General features: G+C 34.2%; 1 protein-coding gene across 1 annotated transcript in view; it reads left to right on the top strand.

Annotated features, from left to right (window-relative positions):
• Positions 1-27,098, top strand: part of ADGRL3 (adhesion G protein-coupled receptor L3) — a 553,170-nt gene that overhangs the window by 211,203 nt on the left and 314,869 nt on the right. The window contains exons 4-5 of the mRNA XM_023724827.1: positions 21,570-21,584; positions 23,725-24,525. Of these exons, the coding sequence (XP_023580595.1) occupies positions 21,570-21,584; positions 23,725-24,525 (816 nt within the window). The remainder of the gene's footprint in view (positions 1-21,569; positions 21,585-23,724; positions 24,526-27,098) is intronic.

Here is a 27,098-nt window from a genome sequence, read left to right as displayed (position 1 = left end):
TATTTCTTAAACTGGAATTATTTCATGGGAAGCTACTTTTATAGATATTTAAAAATGAAGCTACTGCTTCATAATTCTCAAAATACCTAAACCATGGTATTAGAAGCAGTTCTGAAGTCAGTGGCAGACTTTTTTCCCAGGCTTTGAAGTCAAAGGATTTGTATAATTCTATATTTCTATATTTTCAAAAGAGATTACTAATGACTTGTTCAATAACAATAAGTGACATCTGCCAAAAGAAAAGCTAAAGAATCACTTTTAGGGAACAGCCATTGCTCCAAACTTGAGCTTTCAAATATAACCAGATTTACACATGGGGAGATTCTGGCCTTCTGGGACCCCCTTTACAATTTCCCCTTACTCTCCTTGAGATCGTTCTTTCAGGATTCCAAGTACCTGCTGACCTTGAGCCATTGCCTTTGTCCTGGAAGGTTGATCTACTGATCTTTCTGAGCAGGTGGTGGACCAACACCCTCTAGCAGAAAGTTAAATTACTGTATTTACAATCTAGAATTTAGAATGAATTATACTGAACAAGGATATTATAGATTATGGTTAAGATATGGATCAATGCTCCTAAACGTATGTGTGTATGCATTTAAAACACATGCTAATACCAGGATCTTTGATGGCTTCGTTGAATGAATTCAATTTCATTCACAAATATAACACTGTATATTTCCTTAGTGTATTGCCCTCTCAGTATAACTACTTGCTGACCTGACTGCGCTCTTACATGCTTGTCAAGCAAAGTTCACACATTTCAAGTAAACATTGCAGATTTTTTTTTTCTTGTTCTTGACTAGACTTTGAGTAAGTTGTACCCTACACTTCACCACATGACTCTATTCACTTAATTTAACATTCTGTCCAGCAGGCATTGTGCGTCTCAGTTGTGGTAACAATTAATTTAGCAGATTGATCAAAATTTGATAGTGCACCGCTAACAAATTTATAGTACATTATGACTTATATAGATATTTTTTAGACTGTTCAGGGAAGTAACCAACAGTGGACATTGTTTCTAGGGGAAGACTGATCTTAAGATTTCAATGACCTAATTAGAAAACACAACCTCTTCCTGTATTAGGCACTGCTCTCCTCATAAAACACATTTTGTAGTAGCAGTATCAGAATTCACAGGCAATGTGACCAAATATTATTTGCCCGCTACAATTTTAGGAAGAACATGTATTTACAGTACTAGTAATAGATGTTTGCAATTTTGAGCTCCTCCTACATAAATGGTACATAGTAATTGCCTTGCCACTTTCAGTCCCTTACTGATGTTATAAACCATTTGGTAGCAGAGGATCCTACAAATTTAACAGTAAAGCCTTAAAGCATATGCTTCAGATGCTAGTGTTTAGGTAAGTCAGATAGAGTATCATTGGCTTTGAACAAAATCAGGAAAAAAAAATATTTTTGAGAGTTTTAGGAATCACTTGCAAAAAAATATATATGTGTGTGTATCAGTACATACACACACAAATGTGTTTTTATTTGAATTCCATTCCATGCTCTATTAAATTCACAAACAAAGCTATAGTATTTCAGTTAGACTACAGGTTTGGAATTATACAAATATCGTTTGAAATCCCAAGCCTGTCAGTTACAAGATATGTGACCTTGGACCATTCAGTTCACTGAAACTCAGATCTCTCATCTATAATAAGATACTAACTATAAAAGGAATAAATGAGAATTGTATGTGAAGTGCCTTAACACATGCCAGATATACCAATCAATCAATTAAATGGAGTAGAAAATTAAAGTGTGTAATTCACTACCATAAATGTCTAATCCCCAGAAGTTTTTACTTATGGGCCATACAGTTAGATAGCTTATCTCACTCTGTCACTCATTTAATTTCAAGAGATGGCAGCCATCTGAATGGAAGCAAGTGAGGCCTTATTCTTCATTGTGATTTTGGTTCATTTTGATTCTTATTGTAGATCTCTCCATTATGTAAGATTATGTTATGTATTTCTGCATTGAAATGTGTTGCTTTAAAAATTAAAAGCTTTTATGTTTTTAAGATTGTCTATCAGTTCAAAGTGGGTGTCTGTGTTTCACAAACCCAGATACCTAGAAAATACTGAGGACTGCTATTGCAGCTGTCAAGTACCAGTACAAACAATAATTATATGCAGGTTTTAATTTTATATATACATATGCGTGTGTGTGCGTGTGTGTGTGTATTGTGATTAGACTTCATCATTATTTAAGTAAGTAAACATGAATGCCCCCCAATGTCTGTCAGTTTGTTCTACTGTGGTGGCTTGCATGTTACTGTGATACTGGAAGCTATGCCACCAGTATTCAAATACCAGCAGGGTCACCCATGATGGACAGATTTCAGCTGAGCTTCCAGACTAAGACAGACAAGGACATGGTGGTCTGCTTCTGAAAAAATTAGCCAGTGAAAACCTTATGAAGCAGCAGAACATTGTCTGATATAGTGCCAGAAGATGAGCCACTCTTGTTGGAAGGCACTCAAAATAAGACTGAGGAAGAGCTGCCTCCTCAAACTAGAATCGACCTTAATGACGTGAATGGAGTCAAGCTTTCAGGACCTTCATTTGCTGATGTGGCACGACTCAAAATGAGAAGAAACAGCTGCAAACATCTATTAATAATTATAAAGTGGAATGTCAAAATATGAATCTAGAAAAATTGGAAATCTTCAAAAATGAAATGCATAAACATCGGTATCGTAGGCATTAGTAAGCTGAAAAGGACTGGTATTCGCCATTTTGAATCGGACAATCATATGGTCTACTATGCAGGAATGACAAATTGAATGGGAATGGCATTGCATTCATCATCAAACAGAACATTTCAAGAAAGAACTGAAGAAAAACTTCAAACCTCGAGTTGCAATATTGAAGGATTCTATGGGCAAAATATTGAACAACACAGGAATCGAAAGAAGATGGAAGGAATACAAAGAATTGGTCGAAGTTTAATCATTTCAGAAGGTAGCATAAGATAAAAAACCGATGGTACTAAAGGAAGAAGTCCAAGCTGCACTGAAGACATTGGCAAAAAACAAGTCCCCAGGAATTGATGGAATACCAATTGAAATGTTTCAACAAATGGATGCAGCACTGGAAGCACTCGCTTGTTTATGCCAAGAAATTTGGAAGACAGCTACCTGGACAACTGACTGGAAGACATCCATATTTATGCCTATTCCAAAGAAAGGTGATCCAACCGAATGTGGAAATTATCAAACAAAATCATTAATATCACACATAAGTAAATTTTGCTAAAGATCATTCAAAAGTAGTTACAGCAGTACATCAACCAGTAACTGCCAGAAATTCAAGTTGGATTCAGAAGAGGACACAGAACCAGGAATATCATTGCTGATGTCAGGTGGATCCCGGCTGAAAGCAGAGAATACCAGAAAGATGTTTACATGTGGTTTTTTGACTATGCAAAGGCATTCGATGGTGTGGATCATAACAAATTATGGACAACATTGAGAAGAATGGAAATTCCAGAACACTTAATTGTGCCCATGAAGAAATTGTACATAGAACAGGAGGCAGTCATTCGAACACAACAAGGGGATACTGCATGGTTTAAAGTCAGGAAGGGTGTGCTTCAGGGTTGTATCCTTTCACCATACTTATTCAATCTGTATGCTGAGCAAATAATCCAAGAAGCTGGAGTATCTGAAGAAGGGGCATCAGGATTGGAGGAAGGCTCATTAACAACTTGTGATATGCAGATGACACAACCTTGCATGCTGAAAGCAAAGAGGACTTGAAGCACTTACTGTTGAGGATCAGACTACAGCCTTCAGTATGGATTACAACTCAACATAAAGAAAACAAAAATCCTCACAACTGGATCAATAAGCAACACTATGAAAAAAGATTGTAGTCAGGATTTCATTTTACTTGAATCCATAATCAATTCCCCTGGAAGCAGCAATCAAGAAATCAAAGGATGCCTTGCACTGGGCAAATCTGCTGCAAAAGATCTCTTTAAAGTGTTAAAAAGCAAAGATGTCACTTTAAGGACTAAGGTGCCCCTGACCTAAGCCATGGTGTTTTCAATAGCCTCATATGCATGTGAAAGCTGGACATGAGTTAGGAAGACCAAAGAATTGTTGCATTTGTATTATGGTGTTGGAGAAGAATATTGACTATACCATGGACTGCCAAAAGAATGAACAAATCTGTCTGGAAGAAGTACAGCCAGAATGCTCCTTAGAACCAAGGATGGCAAGATTTTGTCTCGTGTACTTTGGGCATGTTATCAGGAGACATCAGTCCCTGGAGAAGGACATCATGCTTGGTAAAGTAAAGGGTCAGCGAAAAAGAGGAAGACCCTCAATGGATGGACTTGCACAGTGACTGCAACAATGGGCTCAAGCATAACAATGATTATGAGGATGGCACAGGACTGGTCAGTGTTTCTTTCTGTTATACATAGGGTCAGTATGAGTCAGAACCAACTTGACAGCACCTAACAACAACAAACCTCACTATATCACTATATCACTAGCTTGATGCTGGAGCCTACTTAGGCACACTCCATTTTTATATTAATTATGCCAGTATTTGGAGCCCTGGTGGTACAATGGTTAAGCATTTGGCTGCTAACCTAAAGATTGGTGGTTCAAACCCACCCAGCGACTCCACATGAGACAGACCTGGTGATCAGCTTCTGTAAAGATTATAGCCTAGAAAACTGTGGGGAAGTTCTACTCTGTCTCATGGGATCGCTATGAGTTGAAATTTACGCTCTGGCATCTAATAAAACAAGATACCAGTAGTTAATGGTTTCTTGCGTGCATTTCTTTCAATGGAAAAAGGATTTTGGAACCAGTTTAGCTGGTATGGTGAGCACTGAGTTTATTTATTATTTTTTTCTGTATGCTCTTCTGCCATCTAGGAATTAGTTATTAACTCATTATTAAGTTCATTAAGTCTATCAGTCAACAAGTATTTATTGTGCAGTCAGTGTTTACCAGAGCATACATTCTGTTGCCTTTAAATTGCTTATAAATATTGCAAGTTATTAGCTAACAGTGTGTTGAATTAATTGACCTTAATCTACTTCTAGGTTTAAATTATGTTCTCTCAGAATCTTAAAAGTTGAAGGGCTCTCTTTCCCATATGTGAGTTATACTCATTGCCGTCAAGTCGATTCTGACTCATAGCAACCCTACAGGACAGAGCAGAACCTCCCCCAAAGGGTTTCCAAGGAGCGGCTGGTGGATTCAAATGTCTAACCTTTTAGTTAGCAGCCAAGCTCTTAAACACTGCACCACGAAGGCTCCATATGTAAGTTAGTAAATGAAAATGTAGAAGTTGAAATTGAAGTCATTCCCCATCTCTTTTATACTTTCTTATTCAAGAATTCTGGACTCCTTTTAACTATACTGAACTAAAAGTGATTTCTGAAAGTCCACTTCTATACTGGATTTTAAAGAGCCAAGATAATATGAACCCTAAAATGAGCAATGGTTTTTAATCAGGAAGTATTTTAATAGTTTCTTATGGTAATTTCTTATCTTCTTCTTTAATAATTTCTTGTCTTATCAAAATTGGTAGGGTTATCTAAATTTTAATGAATATTATCATATGGTGGCACAGTGGTTAAGAGCTATGGCTGCTATCCAAAAGGTCAGCAGTTCGAATCCAGCAGCCGCTCCTTGGAAAACCTATGGGGCAGTTCTACTCTGTCCTATAGGGTCTCTATGAGTCGGAATTGACTCAACGGCTTTTGTTTTGCTTTGTTTTTTTCCGTAATCATACCGTAACTGAGGTTGGGGGAAAAATTACTTTTGCCAAAGTCCAGCTCTCATTAACTATGTCTTACCTGCTTGTGAACTCAGGATACTCAGGGTACCTACTTGAAGTCATTTATCTTTCTCTTTTTCTATTCTCAGGATTGACATAAGAATAGACAGAATCAGCCACAAGAAATAATCATTTTTCCCCTTTCTGTGCCTGCAGCAGGAATTCTATGGAATGTGTAAATTTTAGACTTCTTGCTACAATTTCTTTCTGAACTTTTCATTCTCAGCCACACGTAACTGAAAAGGATGTTACAAAAATAAGCTAGTAACAGTGATATAATAAAACTTTTTTTTTTTAATATTGGAGAAAGAGTAAATAAAAGCTGCCATATAAAAAACCATTAGACTAACAACATCTTTTTCACTATCCAAAAGTGAAGTGACTGCTAAATATAAATTGTGGTTTTATGAGAAAATAGAAATTAATTATTAAGGATTAGGTAGTTTTGCAGCACACATTTGCATGTATGTGTGTACGCGTGTACCCACACACACACACACACACACACACACACACACACTTCTATAGTTAGCAAATGCCTCTAACATATATATTGTATATCCTTGGCCCACCTTTGCTTTCACCCAGAGCTGAAATGAACTGTTTTGTGGGTACTGAGGGCTTCCGACCTCAATTACCCAATTCTTGCCTCAAATGCCTTCTATTTGTTCTTTTCTTGTTGTTGCTGGGTTTGGTTTTTGTTGTTGTTGTTTTGCATTCTTCCCCAGGGTCTTCACCAAGGCCAGTAACTTGCTTATCTGGATTTGCAGCTTCTTATTTATGTACAAAGGAGTTAAGTCTGCAGAAGATTGTCCTCCACCACTGGGGAGGAGGAGCCCGTGGCTAAGTGTTCCAGCTTCCTATGTTCATGTGGGCAGTTCCAGGAACAACTGTGTACATTTCTCAGAAATCTGGACAGAATTTGGTTCTCATTGCTAACAGCAGCAACTTCAGTACTACACACACATTTTGGCTTTTTATCCTCTTGTGTATCACTTTTTCACTTGTTTCCTAGGACCACCTTCCAAATAAACTACCTGCACCAAATTCCTTGTCTCAGCCTGTACTTTCAGAGGATTCCAAGCTAGGATGCTGTACCACATAGGAACATTTGAATATATTTTGTTTCAGTAACTCAGAACATTTGTAGGCAACATCAGTCAATAAGTACTTACCAACTATTATTTAATTACTTATTGTTATTATGAAAATATTACACAGCCATTTGTAAATCTAGAAACTCAGGAAAATTTTACAAACTGTTGCTTATCTTATTACCTCTTTTAACATCAAACATATTATCTACCTCCTTGGAGAGCAGCTACAGTCTTGGTGGTGGTGAAGTAGAATTTACATGATTGAAACAATTGTTTGACATTATGGAGAATCTGCTACTTTCTGATATTATGCTGATTACTGAACTTCTTTTTATCGTACTAATTGGAGTGATGTCTTACTCTAGAATCTCCCAAGGTTGATGAATTTCAGCAGCACTTTTTCTTCCAAAGGCTTATCTTTTAAAAGCAGGCTTTTCTGAAAGATCTCAGCCACATAGGAAGTTGTTGAAAGCTTCATAGAAGAGCTGGGATTTCATCCAATCTTACATGAATGTGTAGGAGATTATGGAAGGCAGTATCAGTTGATAAGCAGAATGTGCAAGGGCACAGATATAGAAGAATAAATATGTTTCATTGCAAAACAGTTGGTTAGGGAGAGAGTGGCCCTAAAACTGACTTGCTTTTCTTGTATAAAAAGGAAAGTTTATGTGCAAGAAAATAGTTATAGCAATTTGAGTGCAAGCCATTCATTCACATACAGCTTTTCAGAAGTAAAATCAAATGTGTCATAAAAAAAATTCTGGCAGCTATCTAATGAGAGCTATTCTGCACTTGTGGTAGGTGCCTAAAAGATGTAGTTTAGCTCTTTTACAGCCATAGTGATTGTCACATAGAATGGGAGAAAGCTGGTTGTTTATCTTTGAGTGTATATTCTAATGGTTGCATGCTAGGCCAATTGGTCGGAATACCACTAGAGGATGGGTTATATAATACATATCCATAACCATCTTTTGTGGGATGTAGGGGACAGGAAAAGGAAGAACGAGTCTGCTTTGTAAGTCAAAAAAACTTTTTCTCGCTAATACTGCCAAGATCTCCAAGTTCTCCCAACATTTCGTTTATACCTCATTTAGCACTTTCAAAATATAGGAATAAATTTGGTTTTATTTTATTTTTATTTTTTAAAATGGAAGAAAACTTGATTTTTAAAGACATTTTTCTAGTGGTAAATTTAAGATGTCAAACAGATGTCATTAAAAGTTCAACCAACTAACTTTAATTATCCTACCTTCTATATTGAAGGAGCTATGTGTCTGAAGAAACAATTGATAAAGACTTTTAAAGTCCTAATATGCCCCTCATTGATCCTTTTTCTAAATATTCCCAAGTACATATCAGAAATATAGATCTTATCCTATTAAATTGCCATTTATTATCATTAACAAGGTAACATTGCTGACATGGGGAGGAAAAAGAGAAATAACCTATCTATTCTGCATTCTTGATGTTTGCAAGATAAATATGTACCGATTTTAAATGAAAATCAAGATCACTGGACAGATTTATTGAGTTAGCTTGTAGCCAAACAAGTTTACTCTATTTTCACATACTTTTTCTGATAGTAAATGTTCTAATCTATTGATGCCATGGAGAAATGCTACATTAGCTATAAAATAAAAAGAGGGCACTGTTTAGTGACAGTGTCACTGTTAGTGACAATAATAATGTATATGGTGTAAACACTTTGCAATAATTAAGTGGCCCTGAATCAAACAGATAATATAGAGTTTACTAAGCTGGCAGAGAAGATTCGTAAAAGACTGCTGATTCCTTACAAATGCATAAACTTAACTTAGACATGATATTAAGACATTAATTTTACAGCATTTGAAGAAACTGTTGGGTTTTTAAGAAGGAAAAGAAAAATTCATTCTTACAACACTGCCGTATGCCAGCATTTTATATGCCTTTCTTCCTTTCATAATATATGCATTTGATTTTAACTTTTATTCCTAAAGAGTTACCATTTTTGTGTCACAAGTCTCTCTTCTCCTCTAAAGTTGGTAGGCACGGTGGAGTATAGAACTTTACCACTGGTGAAGCCACTTGCATAACAGGTGATCTGATGTTAAGAAAAGACTTGTGACATTGCTTGTGGCTGGTGACATTAAAATGACATTGTTTGTAGTTAGTTAACATGTACCTGAGAAATAAAAGAAACCTACAACGTGCCTCCCCACTTTGTTTAGAAATACATATAGTGTTTATTTGGAAGTAGACACCAGATTCTGTAGGCCACGTAGTTTTTATATATGTGACAATTCATCCAAAATTCACAACTTGAGATTTCATTCAGAACATCATACATATGCATTTATTTTTCAAATCCACTGACATTTGAAATAGAACATCAAACTGTTGTGTCAATTCATTTTCAAAGTGAGAAAAATTATTCAGTATAAACTCATCTGTAATCTTCTTGGAAGACTGTGTAGACCATGTGTTCAGCAAAATCTTACAGCCACATTGTCTTTTTTTAAAATCCTAGCTCCATCACTTAGTAGAATTATGATCTTGAGCAAATAACTTGATTCTTCTGTTCTTCAGTTTTTTCATCTGTAAAATGGTGATCATATAGTTACTACTTTACAGAATTGTCATGATAATTAAATGAGTTAATAAGAGTTTCCATATAGTAAGCATTCAGTAACTTGACTATTGTTGTTGTAAAATTTTCTTGTTTCAAAATTATTTATTCATTTATTTTTGAAAATACCAAAAACTGCAAGCTATTTGTTTTTGATGTTTATTATCTAAAAATGGAGAATAGTGGAACAGAGAATAAGGAATTTTTTTAGTAATTAAAAATTAAACAAAAATATCAAATAGATTTATTAATTAAACTTCACATTCAGAAAATATTTACTTCAGCATAGCAATTACACAATCCATATACACATTTTATTTTTTTGTTTCTTTTATTTGGCCTTTGGTAATATGAGTAGAGTTGTACAAAGTTTTCAAGAACATCTAAAGTAGAGATACACTGTACTGATTTAATAAATGAAAAATAATTATTAAGTAGTTTCTATATTCCAGGCACTGTTCTAGGTGCTGGAGACCCACCACTGAACAAAATAGCTTACTGTATATGGGCATATACAGCCTACTTCCTAGTAGATTAACAAAGCTTATTATAATATGGGATTCATGAGAAAATATAGATTCTATTAGAAATTGCCTGGTCTTTAAATCTTTTTTTTTTTAATTTTAAAAATGTCATCTTATGTAGTAGATGTAATAATGGTGTTTATATAGTATATATTGTTGTACCTGTACCTATGCAGCTAAAAATTTAATAAATATCAACTACAGACAGTTTACTACCAACCTCTTTTTTTTTTTTTTTTCTTACAAGGAAGTTTATTTTATTCCATTGGAAAGTGAGAAAATTACACCTAATAATGTTATATTGTCTGTAGTTCCTTCCTCAATGCTCCCACCAGCAAATCCATTTTTATGACCCTTCTACAGATGGCTTTTAAGGGAAAAAAAAGAAAAACACAGTTGGGGCTAGTTAGTTTAAATAGTCTGTAAAGTACGTTGCAGTGGTCCAGTAGAGCAAAGAATAATGTGGACATTTGTTTCAGTCTCTAAAACTTGCTTTTCTTCTAATTTGACACATTTCACTAAAACAAACAAAGTGCATTTAGTGAATTGCCTAGCAGATGTCAGCTGAGTATTATAAAGAATACAAGGGAAAGCACACTTTATATTATTTTTCTGTTAGTTTTAATTTAGTTTTTACATTCAGTATCTCAGCCTTGGGTGTTGTTCTACCTTATTCGTATTTGAAAGGCTTTCTGCTTCTTATTTCCTTTTTCAACTTTGAAGAAGCCAATTTACAACCATCTTTTAAGAAATATGCCTTCCTTCTGGCAGTATCTTTCAAAGGAAGAAAATGAATTCATAAGGAAAAGAGAAAGGGAAGAATATAGTCTTGTTATTAGAAGCATGTAGTTCTTGTGCTAAATATTACACTATTGCAGAAATAAACCCTTTTATGAATACTTTCAATTAGAAGTGGAGAATAAAATAGAAAATATTCACTATCCAATGCCTATATTTAGCTGGGCCGAATATGTTTACCTAGTGTCTTACTGTGGACTTTTCAAGGATTACTATGGTGGACACTGAAGAATTGAAGAAGAAACAGGAGACTCCCATAAGAAAACCACTACTTCTACAAGTTTAAGATGTGTAATTAATAAAACATACGTCTTACTTTCTAGTAGCAAAAAAAAAAAGTAGCAAATAACTTTGTGTGCCGCCTTCTTTTTGGCTAATGTATTTCCTCTGTGCCTCCATTACTTCCCCCTCCATCAGACATTGATTTAAGTCAAATGCTGGTTTCTCGCTTTACAAGTGACCAACATGTGCCTTGTGAGTCTGGAATGTGACATTGCCCTAAACGGTGTCCAAGAAAAGCATCTTATCTGAAAAGAGATTTTAAGTCGATAGTTCTGAAAATGGATTCTTTAGCAAAAGTTGATGTAATACTTATTTTTAAGAATAAGTTGTTGCTAAATTATTAATACAAACATTAAAAAATTTTTTTTTATTTATTAAAAGTCATGATTAGATATCTTCCTTGAGAGTAGGCCGTCAAATTATTTTTAAGTACCTGATATATATAACTTAGGGGTTCCTGCATGGTGTAGATAGTTAATGCACTCAGCTGCTAACCAAATGGTTGGAGGTTCAAGTCCACTTAAAGGCACCTTGGAAGAAAGGTCTGACAATCCACTTCAGAAAATTAGCCATTGAAAAACCCATGGATCCCAGTTCTACTCACACAAATGGACTCACCTGGGGTAGGAATCAACTTGATAGAAACTGGTAGCTAAGAATAGTATCTCTTTCCTTAGTCAATAAAATTATAAAACAATAGTAGATAGCACTTGAAGGATAGGGGTTTAGCAGTTGTGCTCTGGTGTCAGAAGACCTCCCTTAGATCCTGGCTCTGCCACTTCCTATTTATTTAACTTAATCTGTAGAAGCCCTGGTGGTGAAGTGGTTAAAGTGCTTGGTTGCTAACTGAAACATCAGCAGCCACTCTGTGGGGGAAAGATGTGGCAGTCTGCTTCCATAAAGATTTACGGCCTTGAATACTCTATGGGACAGTTCTACTCTGTCTTATAGGGTTGCTATGAGTCAGAATCAGCTCAAGGGTAATGGATTAATTTATTTGCACCATTTAACTTATCTTCCTCCTGTGTAATTTGAAATAATAATATTATCTACTTTATAGTGGTTTGAGTATAAGTAGCTAACCATTTCAAGACCCAATTATGTTCTCCTTTTCGTTGATGCTATGTGTTTTCACTTAATAAAGGCATGGGGTTAAAGAACCAATTCAGAATTTTTGTTTTGAGTTGTGAATTTTGATACCCATAATCTGGGATCCTGTATGTCCCAGCAGACTCTGGACATAGTAAATCCTGCTGATGTGAGTCAATGGTAAAATCATAAAAAAATTTTTTTAAATTTTATTTCCTGAAAACTTGCAAAACATGAGGTAAAACCTAAAGGCACCTGGCAGTAACTGCACATACATTTTATTCTAGTCTCCTGTTTAGCCCTTTTATTATTTTTCATGAAACTTTTCAAAACATGGTACAATGCATTCTTCCTTACTGCAAAAGCAGTACTTATAGCCAAAATAAGTAAAGTCAAGATATTTTTTTGTCTCAGGAAAATTACCACTACAATGCATTCTTCCTTACTGCAAAAGCAGTGCTTACAGGCCAAATAAATAAAACTAAAGGAACTTGAATCTCAGAAAAATTACCACTCCGATATAGTCTTCATTATAACAAAAGCAGTACTAACAGCTAAGAAGCAGAAACAGTTGCTGGGGAATACTGCAGAACTGTTCATAGTGGTGCATTCTACTTGCTACATGTGGAAGCAATGACTGGGCCTTAAGATTCAATGCAGGATAAGAATAACTTACAGGAGTTCGAGTCTCTTGAAAAGTACCACTTCAGTGCATTATTCCTTATTGCAAATGCATTATTGACTGTTTAGAAGCAAGAAAAGCAGGGAGCCAGTAACATCTGGAAACAATGAATGGCATCAATGAGAAAATGGCCAGTATGACTGAATGAAGACTAGAAATGGCTTATTCTTGTGATAAGTTCATTTTAACAAGAACGTAGTAACTGGGAAACGCAGTGAAGAGGCTTATCTCACAGAAATAAAGGCCAAGCTGTCAAAAGTTTAGAAAATTCACACACCCAAGAGGCATCACCTAAGGCAATGCTCAATCTACACAGAAATGAGGCTCTACACAGAAATGAGGCTCCAGTTCAGGGTTCTTGAGTGTCACACATTTCAAAAGGCTCCTACCTTGAGGCAAAATTCATTAAAATTGGGATACCTCCTTCCCAGAGAACTCCAGAGGCATAAAAAGTGGTTGGGATACTTTATGTCCCATGGTCCAGAAAGGGATAATGCATGTAAATTATTTAAAAGCATAGAGTATCTAGTAAGTAGTAAAGACTCAATAAATGTTACTTATCAGCATGATTATTGTCATTAGTGATCATCACTTTTTTTTTTTGGCTAGGGAGCATAGCATACCGGTTATAGGTGCAGGCTCCGAAGTTGAAACACCAGCTGTACAAATTGCTAGTTTTATTACCTCTGTATTCAGTCTTCTCCTCTGTATAATGTTGACAGTGATCTCAACTGGGTTGTTGTGAGGATTAAATAAGGTAGATCATAGGGATAAAGTACTTAGCAAATAGACTGACTTAGTGTAAATGGTAAATAAATATTACCAAAAATAACTTAAATCTCAATATCAGTAAGGAGAACTTCTGCACAGATTAACAAAATTTTCCTTAGTAATTACTACAGAATAAATATTTTGCAATGCAGATGAATAGTGAGAGATGTAATGAATTTCATCATAGAGAGATAGTACTTAAGGCAGGTCATTATGTGCCTACTGGTTCAGTGACAGAATTTTCACCTTTCTTGTGGGAGACCTTATTCCAGCCAATGCAATGCATATACAGCCACCACCCATCTGTTAGCAGAGGCTTGCAGTGTTGCTATGATGCTGAACAGGTTTCAGAGGAGCTTCCACACTATGACAGACAAGGAAGAAACAACTGGTGATCTACTTCTTAAAATCAGCCAATGAAAACTCTATGGGTCACAATGGCCCACTCCACAATTGATCATGTGGATAATGCAGCATTTCATTCTGTTGTGCATGGAATTACCATGAGTTGGGAGCCAACTCCACAGCAGTTAACAAAAACAAGAAGAAATAAAACACATACTTTTCCATCTGAGACATTTGACTACTCCCTGGTTCACATTATTGAACAAACCATACCAAGTTCACACTACTGGTCATCTACCAACATTTATTGTCAACCAGTCATCACAAAACTTTGAGATAGAGCCAAAGTGAAGGGTATAAGGTTCTCTGTTTTCAAGAATCTCCAAGTTCTTACAGAAGTAAGATAGAGAGAAGGTAACAAATGTCAAGTGTCAAGAAAATAGTAAATGTGACAGTATAAGTGAAATGAACTAGAACAGAAATTAGCAAAACTAAAGCTACCATGGGCTCCTGAGCTAAGAATGTCTTTTGCAGTTTTAAAAGGTTGTTAGAAAAAAAAGAGGAAGAATATTCAACAAGGACTGCATGAAGCCCATAAGTCTGTATTATTTACTATTTAGCCTTTACAGAAAAAGTTTGTCAACCCCTGGTCTAGAACACTGTTGACACTGCCCACCACCATGACTGCCACCACCTGCAAACTATGGTGAAATTATACCGTTGTTCCATATGGTCTGTAGTAAATAGAGAAACATTCATGAAAGAATGGAAACCTGACTTAGACCTTGAAGAGAGAATTTGGCTTAACTGGGAGATAAAGGTGTGAGGCATTCTGAAGAGGGAAAATGGAATGAGCAAATGTTCATAAATGAATATATGTGTAGATTTTCGGAGTTAAAAGTGAATAAGTAGTTGTGAAGGATATCGTTATCACATAGGATTAATAAGACATAAAATTAGAAAAATACATAACAAACACATTTTGGAAAATTACACTAGTAGATCTAAAGACCTGGCATTTACTCTGGATGAGCTGGGGTTAGCATTCCAATTTTATCAAACACCAGAACGCTGAAGGAGTAAGGATCTTAAATTGATCTTCCAAGAGATTCTGTTGACATGTATAGGATATGATTGAGACATATTTTCTACTAATGAATTCTGAAATTTTGTTTCTTTTTGTTTTCAACTCTAGAAATCATATTTATATGATTAATTGTTATTATTAACAAAATTGTTACTAAATACAAAATATTTTCTGCTTCTTGGCTAGTAAATCCAGTGCCAAATTGGCTGCAGCATTTGGAAGACTTCCACAAAGTCCCAGAGTTTGTAGTATCTCCTCAGCATTTCTAGGCCACTCTTTCAATGTTGTGTGTATATATATATATATATATATATATATATATATTTCTTCTCTTAATGCCTATGTGGATTTTTGTTGTCCCATTCACCAGGTGATGACGTAAAAATTATAGAAAATGTCAATTCACAAGCTCTTAAGAGCTCTGACAAAAGCTGATGAACAGTATTTAGTCATAATTTTATCAGAAAAAAATGTAACAACTTCTTACTGCTCCTGTTTTTCTTTTCTCATCAATAAAATGAAGATAGCAATTCCTGCCCTCATAATATATGAAATTACTAAGTGAATAAAAAAAAAATCACATTAGTTAATTTATGTTTAATACTGTTAAGAATTAAAAAGTAAACTGTGATTCGGGGGCTAATATTTTGTTTCTCTGGCTTAATTTTTCTCATTTGTAAACTATAGGATGAAACTAAATGAAATACAAGAAAATTTTCAGTTCTATAACTTCTTGTTGTTGTTAGGTGCCATTGAATTGGCTCCAACTTATGTGACTCCATGTACAACAGAACAAAACACCGCCTGATCCTATGCCATTCTCACAGTCATTGCTGTGCTTGAGCCCATTGTTGCAGCCACTATGTCAGTCCATCTCAGTGAGGGTCTTTCTCCTTATCACTGACCCTCTGCTTTACCAAGCATGATGTCCTTCTCCAGGGACTGACCCCTTCTGATAACATGTCCAAAGTATGTGAGACAAAGTCTCACCATCCTCACTTCTAAAGAGCATTATGGCTATACTTCTTCTAGGACAGATTTGTTCATTCTCTGGTAGCCTATGGTATGTTCAATATTCTATGACAACACCATAATTCAAAGGCATCACTTTTATTCATTGATGCATGGGTATTATTTGACAAACATAATTTAAAAGCTGAGCTGCGAAGATTACCCCTGTCCCTTATTAAACAAAGGATTAGCACCTTATTTACTGAAAGAGACAGATGATTGTCAGAATTTTTGATATGCAGCATACCAAAAATTTTAATGAACTTCACAGATCATTTATTCTTATTTATTAAATTGCTTCTATATTTTCATGGAAAATGTGAAATAGAAGAAGAGAATATTATCTGTTTCAGAATAATTAGACTTAACAAGACATGAGGTATTTGGCACAGGTTTGTTTCTGGTGATAAGAGAAATCATATTTTCCTTGGCCAAGAAATGTGGAACCCATTATTTATTTACTTATTTCTATCATCTTCTTTGGAAAGTTGCTTTGCATCACTAGTCTAAAAGTGTGATAACACTGCGAAGTATGTATCCAATCACTTTCTTTGAAATAACACAGTGCAATTCATTCATTCCATGAAGGCACAACAAATATTAATTGAGCTTTTTCTATGTACTGAGCACTGGATACGCGATAAAGATTAAGATAAAAAATTGTATTTGAATCCTAAATCTACAATTTGTTGACAATAAAGCCATGCATCTTTGTGCCTCAGTTTTTTCATCTGAAAAGTTGGGGTAATAAGAATAGCTACTCCAAAAAGTTGCTGTACTGTTTAAACTAGTATTGTATCCAGAACTCAAGTGTAGTACATATTATATAGTAAATGCTTAATGAATGTTAGCTATTATTAAAACGGCAATAGTGCCCACTATCATGGAACTTGCATCTATGTTATTTATCTCTTCTAAAGTGTGCTCCTCCTTCATCGACTTGGTGACAGAGAGCAAATGGAGAGCAAGAGCACATCGAGCTTACTGTTGCATTGAGTTTACGTGCTGTGAGAGCCAGTGTAGGATATTGACAAAGGACAGGACTCTACCACCTACTAGTGTTGATCTTGGTCAAATCCTTCAACCTTTTGAGGTTCCCATATCTCTATTGTGGGAATAATAAATACTGCATGACAATATTGTTTGAAGAATTAAATTGAGTGATTCATGTGAAACATTTTGTTAAATTCTACAGCGCTTACAAATATAAAAGAACCCCTCAATGGTGCAAATGGTTAAGTGCTCAACTACTAACTGAAAAGTTGGCAATTAGAACCCACCAAGAAGTGCCTCAGAAGGAAGGCCTGGCGATCTACTTCAGAAAGATCACAGTCCTGAAAACCCTATGGAGTACAGTTCTACTCTGCAATACATGGGGTTGCCATGAGTCAGAATTGACTTGACAGCAACTAGTTTTTGTTTTTTGTACAAATATAAAATATTATTGTCAACTTTTGATTATCCGCTTATAGGTGATTTTGTTTGTGGATGATTCACCAGCAAATTTTTATCCAAGACTGATATTTTATTACTTAGTTTGTCTTTTTGCCATCTCTATAACTGCCCAGCTGGCATGTGATAAGGGTCCTCAAATGTGTTTTAATAGTCTAAGCCAAATGTAACCAGGAAAATCATTCTACTTAAGATACTACTATATTTCAAAAACAAAAAAATTGTTTGTAAATTAGTTAATATTTTATAGCCATCTTATGTTCCCCATAATTGTCTTGTTGTTCATATATTACTGAAATATAGAGGCAACATTTGGTTGTAACATTCTGCTCATTTGGAATTTTTAAACTATAGATAGAAAAAACATGCTCCGTGACTTACAGTTTAAAAGAAAAAATTTAAGCTGCGTTAGAATCAGATGCAATTTTTGTAATTCTTATTTATGACATTCACAATTTTTTGCAGGCAACAATTTTATATCTCTGTAATTTGCAACGCAATTTGAAAAAGCTTGGCAATGCACGCATATGCTCTCTGAGCCACACCTTTTCTAATTAAAGAATGTAATTCAAATGTATTGTGTATGGTACAGATATGGATAAAACTGATAACTTATTTTTCTAAACATTAAATGACTGTATATCTATTTTATGAACTCTTGAGAAACAAAGGGGAAATTTACTAACCTTTTTTTCTCCTGTTTCTTCTTTTTATACAGAATAAAATTACCCTAAGTTTGAATTTGTCATTTACTCTAACCACAGGATATATAGCATATGACATTAAGTTTGACAAAGGATGGCAATTAAATCACATTAGGGAATATAAACATATTTATAGATGCTGAATGGACAATAAAGATAGTTTAGGGAATAAAAGCAAAAAGAGAAAGAGAGAGACACTAGTTCCAAAGATCTCTGGAAATGAACAATGACGTATAAGGTCGGAATTCAGGATACTGGACCAGACTAAAACACAGTAGGTCCTAGAAGAGGTCCTACTACAGCTGTCACCATATAATTTATTCATTTATGATTTCACTATTGACAAGGGAAGGAAATATTTTAAGCCTGTGTTTTTATATCATCACAGGCAGTTTTATAGCAATAATTTATTTTGCCATTATAACCCTCAAGACCACCCCTTTACATTTTCTTCTCCTTTTTTCTCCCCCAGTCTTATATTTAATGCGTTGGAGATACAAATTGCTCATAAATTTTACTTTCCTCCTCACCCATTAAAATTAGTCAAAGGCATTATGTGGTATGTACTGTAAGTAAGATTTTTATATAGTAAATACGGATTCTGTTTCACAACTTTTCCTTCTTACTACATGCTTAAAATATCAAGAAACAGACATACTTACTTTTAGTTCAATTGTATTTTACTTCAACAGCTATTTACTTAGTAATTATTATCTGCCAGGCACTGTATGGTTAGGAAGGACATAGTGGTAAACATGTTCCTTGTAACCATGCAGAGCCAGTTTTTTTTGTTGTTTGTTTGTTTTGTTTTAATTTTTGTTTTTGCAGGGGATTGGGGAGGGAAGCTTCTAGAATCAGAATAAGATAATGGGCAATGACTGGTCAATCCTAAATGTTACTATGTTTTTCAGTGGCAATTTATGTTTGCCTTGCCAATTTTCATTATGAGAATATGATTTGTGTGTGCTTGTTTCAACTTAAATTGCAGGATTGTTTTACTTCATTTCTGAAAATAGCAAATAAATGATAAATGAGCTACAGCCAGTCATGACATGGGCAAGACCATAATAATTTTCTCCAAAGCAGAGTTGTCTAATAAATCTTAATTTTGAGTAACCAACAAGTAACAAAGAGACAAGCTTTTCTTACGCTATAGCTTATACCAATTTCTCTGAAAGTAGAGAAGGCCCAGGGAATTAAAAAGCAAAGTTCCACCTAATGCTAAATGAGATAATGGAAGTAAAAGTCCTTTGAATATGAAAATGTCTATTAAAGTGTAAGAAGTTAGATACTTTATCAATAATTTTTATCACATATAATTATTTTTTCAGTAAGTCCTTTAGCATTTGTTGAAAAAAGAAATACCAATCCCAAAGAAGAGTTTAGATCTTTGCCTCAAGTATAGAGCTGTCAAAGAGTTCTACGTGAAATAAGACTGAAGTTGTAAAAGTGTCTGTTTTATGTTTTCGAGTATAAATACCTCCATATATAATTCTAAAAAGAATATGTATCTAGATTTATTTCAAGGGACTAATTTAGTTTCTAGAAATGTATTTGTAGGTTAGCTGGTGAAAAATGTCAACTTTAGTATGACTTCCCACTCCCAACCTCCATTTTCATTATAATGGGCCTGAAATCCAAACTATTGAGAGTATTGATTAAAGTCAGTAATGAATGTAGCAGCTTAGTGATGCTTGTGTTCTAGTTGTCAGTCTAACACAGGTGTGTTAGTATTCTAGTCATAGCTTGCAGTGCGTGTCTTATGTAAAGCTTTTAGCTGACCTATTTTGAGACATACAGTCCAGTGAGCACTGCAGTTACTTGATAAAGATTGAGGATGATGATAAATTATGACAGTATGGTAGAGTTTAGAAAAGAGTCCTAGAAATATTACAGTTTTCTAGGATTTGAAAAGTTATTATGATGAAGAATCTAAAATATAATCCCATTTCCAACTTTCTAGGCATAACTTTTGAAATATACCATCTTTTTTCTTTGAACACATATAACATTGAGATTTTTAAAAAGTCAGTGTAGAAAAATGAGTGTGTTTTTTATAATAATTGAAGAAATATGAGCTTAGGTTAAAGCACAAAAATTTCACTCAAATGTCATTACCCAAAACAGTATTTCTCTCTTGTCTGTTTTTGAAATTTTCTTAGCGTTTTTCACTCCTTTGTTGTGTTTATCTCAGATCATCACTTTCGTGCAGATTACCTTAATGTTGCACCAATAGTGATCTGATTGTTAAGCTTGCATTATGAATCTGTGGGTTCCTGACTCATCCCTTCTTTTCTCATTGAGTTCTAGACAAATTGTCTCTGATGAGATAAATGTTTGTAAGACATAGAAGATATTACGTGATGAATTTTGTGAATACATTACAGTTTCCCAGAATTTTGCAGACTTGTTTTGATCAGTACGTTAAAAATAATAACCGTAAACAGAATAAGCTCAGTCTTCAAAATCTAGGTAGAATCTAATTTGAGAAATACATACACATAACATGTTAGAGGGTCTCAAATTTATTTTCACAAGAGCATGTTGACTCAGTCAAGAATTTCAAAAAAGGCCAGAGCTGGTGGTTCATTATTGGTATCAACTCTTTGATACAGATTTTTCTTAAAGATAATCCTTTTCCATAATACTATACAATATTGATGAGTGGGAAGGAGAGAAGTTTTTTCAATAAGGATTCAAAATACGTTTATTAGGTTAAGAGCATTCCCTCTTAATATGTAGCCTCATGAGATACATTTCTCATAAGACTGACAAGCTATGGAAATTCTTAGGCCCTAGGAAATGAGGTACAGAGTAGTTTCTTCTGAAGAGATCAATTCTTGAGATGGGTAAAAAGCAAAGCTACTAATGTTAAGTAGTGGTATAAACTATAATGTTTTATGACTGAGAATAGCCAAACTATTTGAAAGTTTTCTGTCTATAGTTACTGATCTGCCTTTCAAATGGAAATACTGGTGCTCTTATTATGAATATTTTACTTTCTACCTGTACTTTGGAATGGTATATTTATTTAATCTTAGCTTGATTAATTTTTGCTTTATTATTTTCTATGTTTGTACTGTATTGTAAAATTTACAATATGGTTGCTTTTTAAAAAAAATTGTATTAGAGCAATGGGCATTTTAAAAACATAATGTTCAACAAGACATGTATGAGTGAAATAAAATATTATTTACTTTCAGTTTGGAAGAGGTGAATAAAAAGTGCTTGGCCAATACCGTACCATTAATCTATTCTCTTTTCTCCTTTCTCTCTTTAATTCTCTCTCTCCAATAGAAGTGGAACAAAAAGGTAATTAAATACCTTTCATAAATTATATACTATTTATAGGCTAAGTTATTTAACAGTTTAACATTTAGTTAAAATAATTTTGTTATTAATTCTTATCTATTTTATGAAAATTTATTTACTACTGCTGCTCAACTTCACTTCACTCTCTTATACTGACCAGTGCTGATTTAATCCTTTTATCCCAAAACAGTTTAAGAGTGTATAATTTTTACAGTTTATTTTCATTCCTCATTATTTTTAGATAAGGCATTAAGATCCAGTAGATGGTGATGGATAGTGCTTGTTTTAGATTTATTTCTATACTAGATAATTTTTCATAGTTCTGCTGTAGTTTCCTTTGTTTCCTTAATTTGTTAACTATTGGAGGGAAAGCAGAAGACAGTTTTCTGAAATACCCTAAAATAAATTAGTAACCAATAGCTAATTATTAGCTTTATCATAAATGTTATATAGAATTTTTACAACAGTAGGTACCCATCTTTCATAATTATAGCAATCACATTAAAAATCCTAATAAATTCTTATCATCATCATCATTATTATTGATTATAAATTGATGATTGCCCTCTATCCTTGCTATGAAAATTTTGGTAGTCAACATCTTGCCCAAAAGGAAAACATTTTGTATTCTAATAATTGAACTTCTTTTTTAATAATCTCTAAAATCTAGCTGAATTTCATCGTATATTGTTTTCCATTAGATGTATGCTTACAGTTGCTATTAAAGAGCTAATCACTAATATTGAGAGAATAATTCTATAATCATTAAAATATGGATCAATATCAAAATTCCTTGTGATTTTTTAAGTTTCTCCACCCAGTGCACTCTAAACATTTTAAATATAACAGTGGACTGCATGATTATTTTTTAGCGTGTTTGCTTTGCAGAAAATATTAGAGCAGTGTTTCCCATAGTAGGTTAAGTGGAGCACTACATCCTAAAGAAGCTCTGTAGAAAAAGGGTTCCATGATCAAATTACTTGATGAAATTTGCTCATGCTCCCCGCTTCTTCCTTGAAAATTCACTAATGTATGTTAGAATGCCATGATTCTATTTAATATGATGTTTCTCAAACACGTGTGACTATGGAACCCTTTTTTTTTTTTTTTCCCTGTGTAATACCTAGCTATATCACTTGAAACAGATGCCTCAAGGACCACCCTTTGGGAAACATTGCTTTTAGTCCCTTCATTACAGAAGAATCAGCCAAATGTGCTTTCTTACCACCAATCAAGTGATACGCTACTCAATCTTACTAAAAATAAATTGAATGAGATGATCCCTGCCTACTTTCCTTCTGAAGTTTGAGCAGGAAAATATTATAGCAAGTAATCATGTTTTTTCTTTTTTTTTATGCTCTTCTCATGTAACAGTAAAAGATACATGTTTTTAAGTTCCAATACTACTGTATTTAACAGGACATTTTTAACTGATTAAAATCTAGATCTTGGGTTCCTCTCTGTAACCTTTCACCTTTTCTTCTTTCCTTATTCCTTCTTTCTTTTTCTTTTCTTCCTTTCTCTTTTTCCTTTCAGTATCCATCCATTGCTCATTTTTAATTGTGTGCGTTGCATGCTCTGTGTGTGCTATACCAGCTTTGAGAGCTATATTGCTAGAAGATTCAGTGGCTTGTATTACAGGGCTTTCTTTTTTATTTTTTTTTTAATTACTGAGGGATTTCCATCTATTTCTTAATGATAACAACTGAATAGCTAATTTAATCAGAGTGGAAAATTTTTTTTCCTAAATTCTAAGTAAGATATAGTATTCAATGAATTAATAAAAAGCATTGTATATGAGCATTTTATTTGGAGTATGTCTATAGAACACATAGACATATGTCACATCTGGATACATATATCCAAAACGTCTAGCAACAAGTTTAAAAGGTAAAAAACACAGAAAAGCAGTTACTCATAAAAAAGCCAAATTTTATCAGCAAATGAAAAAAAATAATTTAAAAAAATGTCAAAATTAATGTGGAAGAATACTTTATGTTCTCAGAAGAATGCAGCAAAATAACTAATCAGTGGTGGGTATCTCTTGTTAGAGTTGCATTCCATTTGGTGAAAAAAAGAAATATATCACAAAATACTAAAACTAATATATTTATTATTTTAACTCTTCCCTTTCCAACAGTTTTTCTTTGTCCTGGACTACTAAAAGGAGTGTACCAGAGTGAACATTTGTTTGAATCTGACCACCAATCTGGGGCATGGTGCAAGGACCCTCTGCAGGCTTCTGACAAGATTTATTATATGCCCTGGACCCCATACAGAACTGATACCCTGACCGAGTACTCATCCAAGGATGACTTCATTGCTGGAAGGCCAACTACAACCTACAAGCTTCCTCACAGGGTGGATGGCACAGGATTTGTAGTGTATGATGGAGCTTTGTTCTTCAACAAAGAACGCACCAGGAACATAGTAAAGTTTGATTTGCGGACTAGGATAAAGAGTGGGGAGGCTATCATAGCAAATGCCAATTACCATGATACCTCGCCTTACCGATGGGGAGGCAAATCTGACATAGACCTGGCAGTGGATGAGAATGGGCTCTGGGTAATCTATGCAACAGAACAAAACAATGGTAAAATTGTTATTAGCCAATTGAACCCTTACACTCTACGGATCGAAGGGACATGGGATACTGCATATGATAAAAGGTCAGCTTCCAACGCATTTATGATTTGTGGGATTCTGTATGTGGTCAAATCTGTATATGAGGATGATGACAATGAGGCCACAGGGAATAAGATTGACTACATTTACAACACTGACCAAAGTAAAGATAGTTTGGTGGATGTACCCTTTCCCAATTCATACCAGTACATCGCAGCTGTGGATTACAACCCCAGGGACAACCTACTTTACGTCTGGAACAACTACCATGTCGTGAAATATTCATTGGATTTTGGACCTCTGGATAGTAGACCAGGTAAGTTTGATCCTTGATGGTACTGTTGAGGGAAATATTTATGGTTTGTTCTCAATAAGTATATTGCACAATTTGACTAGACTTACTTTGTTGTCTTAAGTCTGGCCTGTATATCTTTTCAACTAAAAATGGTTGCTATTAATCACTCTTAGCTGTAGAAAAGTATAAAATATAAGGAAATGACTCTTTCTCCTTTGTCCAGCTAGTCTTCAATCTTTAGTTCTTCTTTGCAGGCTGTTTTCATTATCAGCTGGTTAGTTCTTTGTATAGTGATGTACACAAAACCTTTGCTCAAACTCTCATCATGTCTAATTAATTGTGAAACACCGCCCGGAAGTCTTCTCTACTTCAAAACTGCCACAGGGTAAGCTTAATATAATGCTTGAGGAGCTCTGCACCAATTCATTCAACTCACAGAGAGCGTTAAGACATAACCACTGCAATTAGGAATATTGTCAGTTTGAGGGTACATTTGTTTGAGTATACCTAATTGATATATATAAATATATATATAGAGAGAGAGAGAGATAAATGTGGTAAATAAAGGACAAAAAATACATCTTTCTTATAATAAGTGACAACACAAAATATAGTTCTTGACTACATTTGAGATAATCATTAAATGTTAATTCTCTAGCAAAATTAGAACTTCCCCCTCCAGGACATATTGTTTCCTTTGAATGCTGTTTAAATAGTGTTTGTTTTGTTTTTTCTTTTTTCCCCCACAAATAAGCAGATAATTGTATTTAAAAATTTTAATTATTTTAGCTAGCATTCGAACTGTTCTTCAAGGTTAAGTATAATGGAAAACTAAGATACAGATGTCTAAATTTTGCTAGTAATATAGCAATTCAAAAGTTATTTTATCATTCAGTGTTTACATGTTAACATTGTCCTTACCATGCTTTTACTACCATACCATTCAGCTAACTTAGTTCATTATATACACATCTTTCTATCTGATTATATCCTAAGTTCCTTATGGCCAAGGACCTTGCCTTATCTATCTTTTTATTATATTTTTTACCTGACCATTATTTCTGCCTTCTCACATACTAGTGTAATAACTTGCATATTTATAATAAAGGTTCGATAACTCTTTGTAGAATGAATGAATGAATGGCTTTCCACTTCTTATATTGATAAAATGACAAATTAGTCATTTGTCTACTCCCTGAAAGGCCTCAGTAAGAGCAACAGCAATTTTTTTCTATGGCTGGCAATGCTGATATTTTGCTGAATTGGCTTTTGTGAAGGGAAAAGCCTAAATATGCAATAGCAACATAAACAACTTCTCTTTACTAAGTCCTCAAAAGATGTCCTAGACTAAGTACAATATCTGGCTCACTTCTGTACAGGTAAGGTTTTTCATCCTGATATGCCCTTCAATTGAATCCTGAGCAAGAAGCAATCATCTGGAGGATTCTAGGAAGACATTTCTTTTATAACTGTGATTTATATTTTGACAGTGAAATCTCTTTTTATGAATGATTCTTAGCCTTTTTTGTCCTTAATTGGAATGTAAAGTAATTTCTCATTGCTTCAAAAGAAATAATAATTAACTCACCACGTTTTGGAGTTAATCTGTAAAGGGGTGGCATTAAAATATTTCAATTTTTATTCATTGAAAAGATAGTGTATTGTTTTTATTTAGAAAAATCGATAGGTTAAAATTAATCAGCTTCCAGGCTTTGACTTGTTAGAGTGAAGCAAATTTTTAGCTCACTTGTTATAAATTTTCTGTAAACAGTAAGATGGTACTATAGTCCCATGTTTTTAGAGACCTGCTGAAAAATGTTTCCAGCATAGATCAATAAATTAATACACATGCACACACAATGGTGACTCATTTTAATTGTGTATACAAGGCAAATTGTACCACTCATTTAATTGTATTTACTTGTTTGTTTGTTTTTATTTATGGGAGTTAAAACATGGGGCATCTTGCCCACATGAGCTAGTTTCCATATTTGTTAAAAAAAATATGATGTAGCAAACACTGAGAAATGATAAAAAGTTCAGCCTCTGAAACAAATTAGTAACCTAATCTAGGAGACTGTTTTTTTTTTTTTTTTTTTTTTTATTACAACAATGAAGGCCTTGTCTGTTTTGCAAGTAGTAAGTTTTCACCTGTATTAAATTTGTGAATATAATTGCAAAAAAAAGTATCATTTTTCATGCATGAATGCTCATATTAAAAAGCTAGTACTTTGGCATGGACTTACTGCAATTTAGAGGTGGAAAGAATAAGTGCAGAAGTAAATTTTATGCATGCTATGTGTGGATATGAGAAATTCAATTAGCATTAATAGGGGCTGTTCATCTTATTCCACACAAAACAGTTTCAGCTGCATGTTTTTCCTTGGTAAATTACATTGACATTTCTCAAAGAAATTGCCTTTAGTGAATTCTTATTGCCATTTTATTATGAGTCTTCCTATATGTGTGACAGAAACCCTCAACTTACGTATATGTTAGGGTCAAATAGACTAATCCTATGTCTGTAGATCCAAAGTACATTTGCTATTGCCATCTGTTGGTAGCAGGCTGAGTATTTTTGCTCTCATTTTTAC

Source organism: Trichechus manatus, unplaced genomic scaffold, assembly GCF_000243295.1.
Source record: "Trichechus manatus latirostris isolate Lorelei unplaced genomic scaffold, TriManLat1.0 scaffold00263, whole genome shotgun sequence".
Classification (NCBI taxonomy): Eukaryota; Metazoa; Chordata; class Mammalia; order Sirenia; family Trichechidae; genus Trichechus; species Trichechus manatus.
Note: the sequence above shows the minus strand (reverse complement) of the source record. Positions and strands in the feature narration are given on the sequence as shown.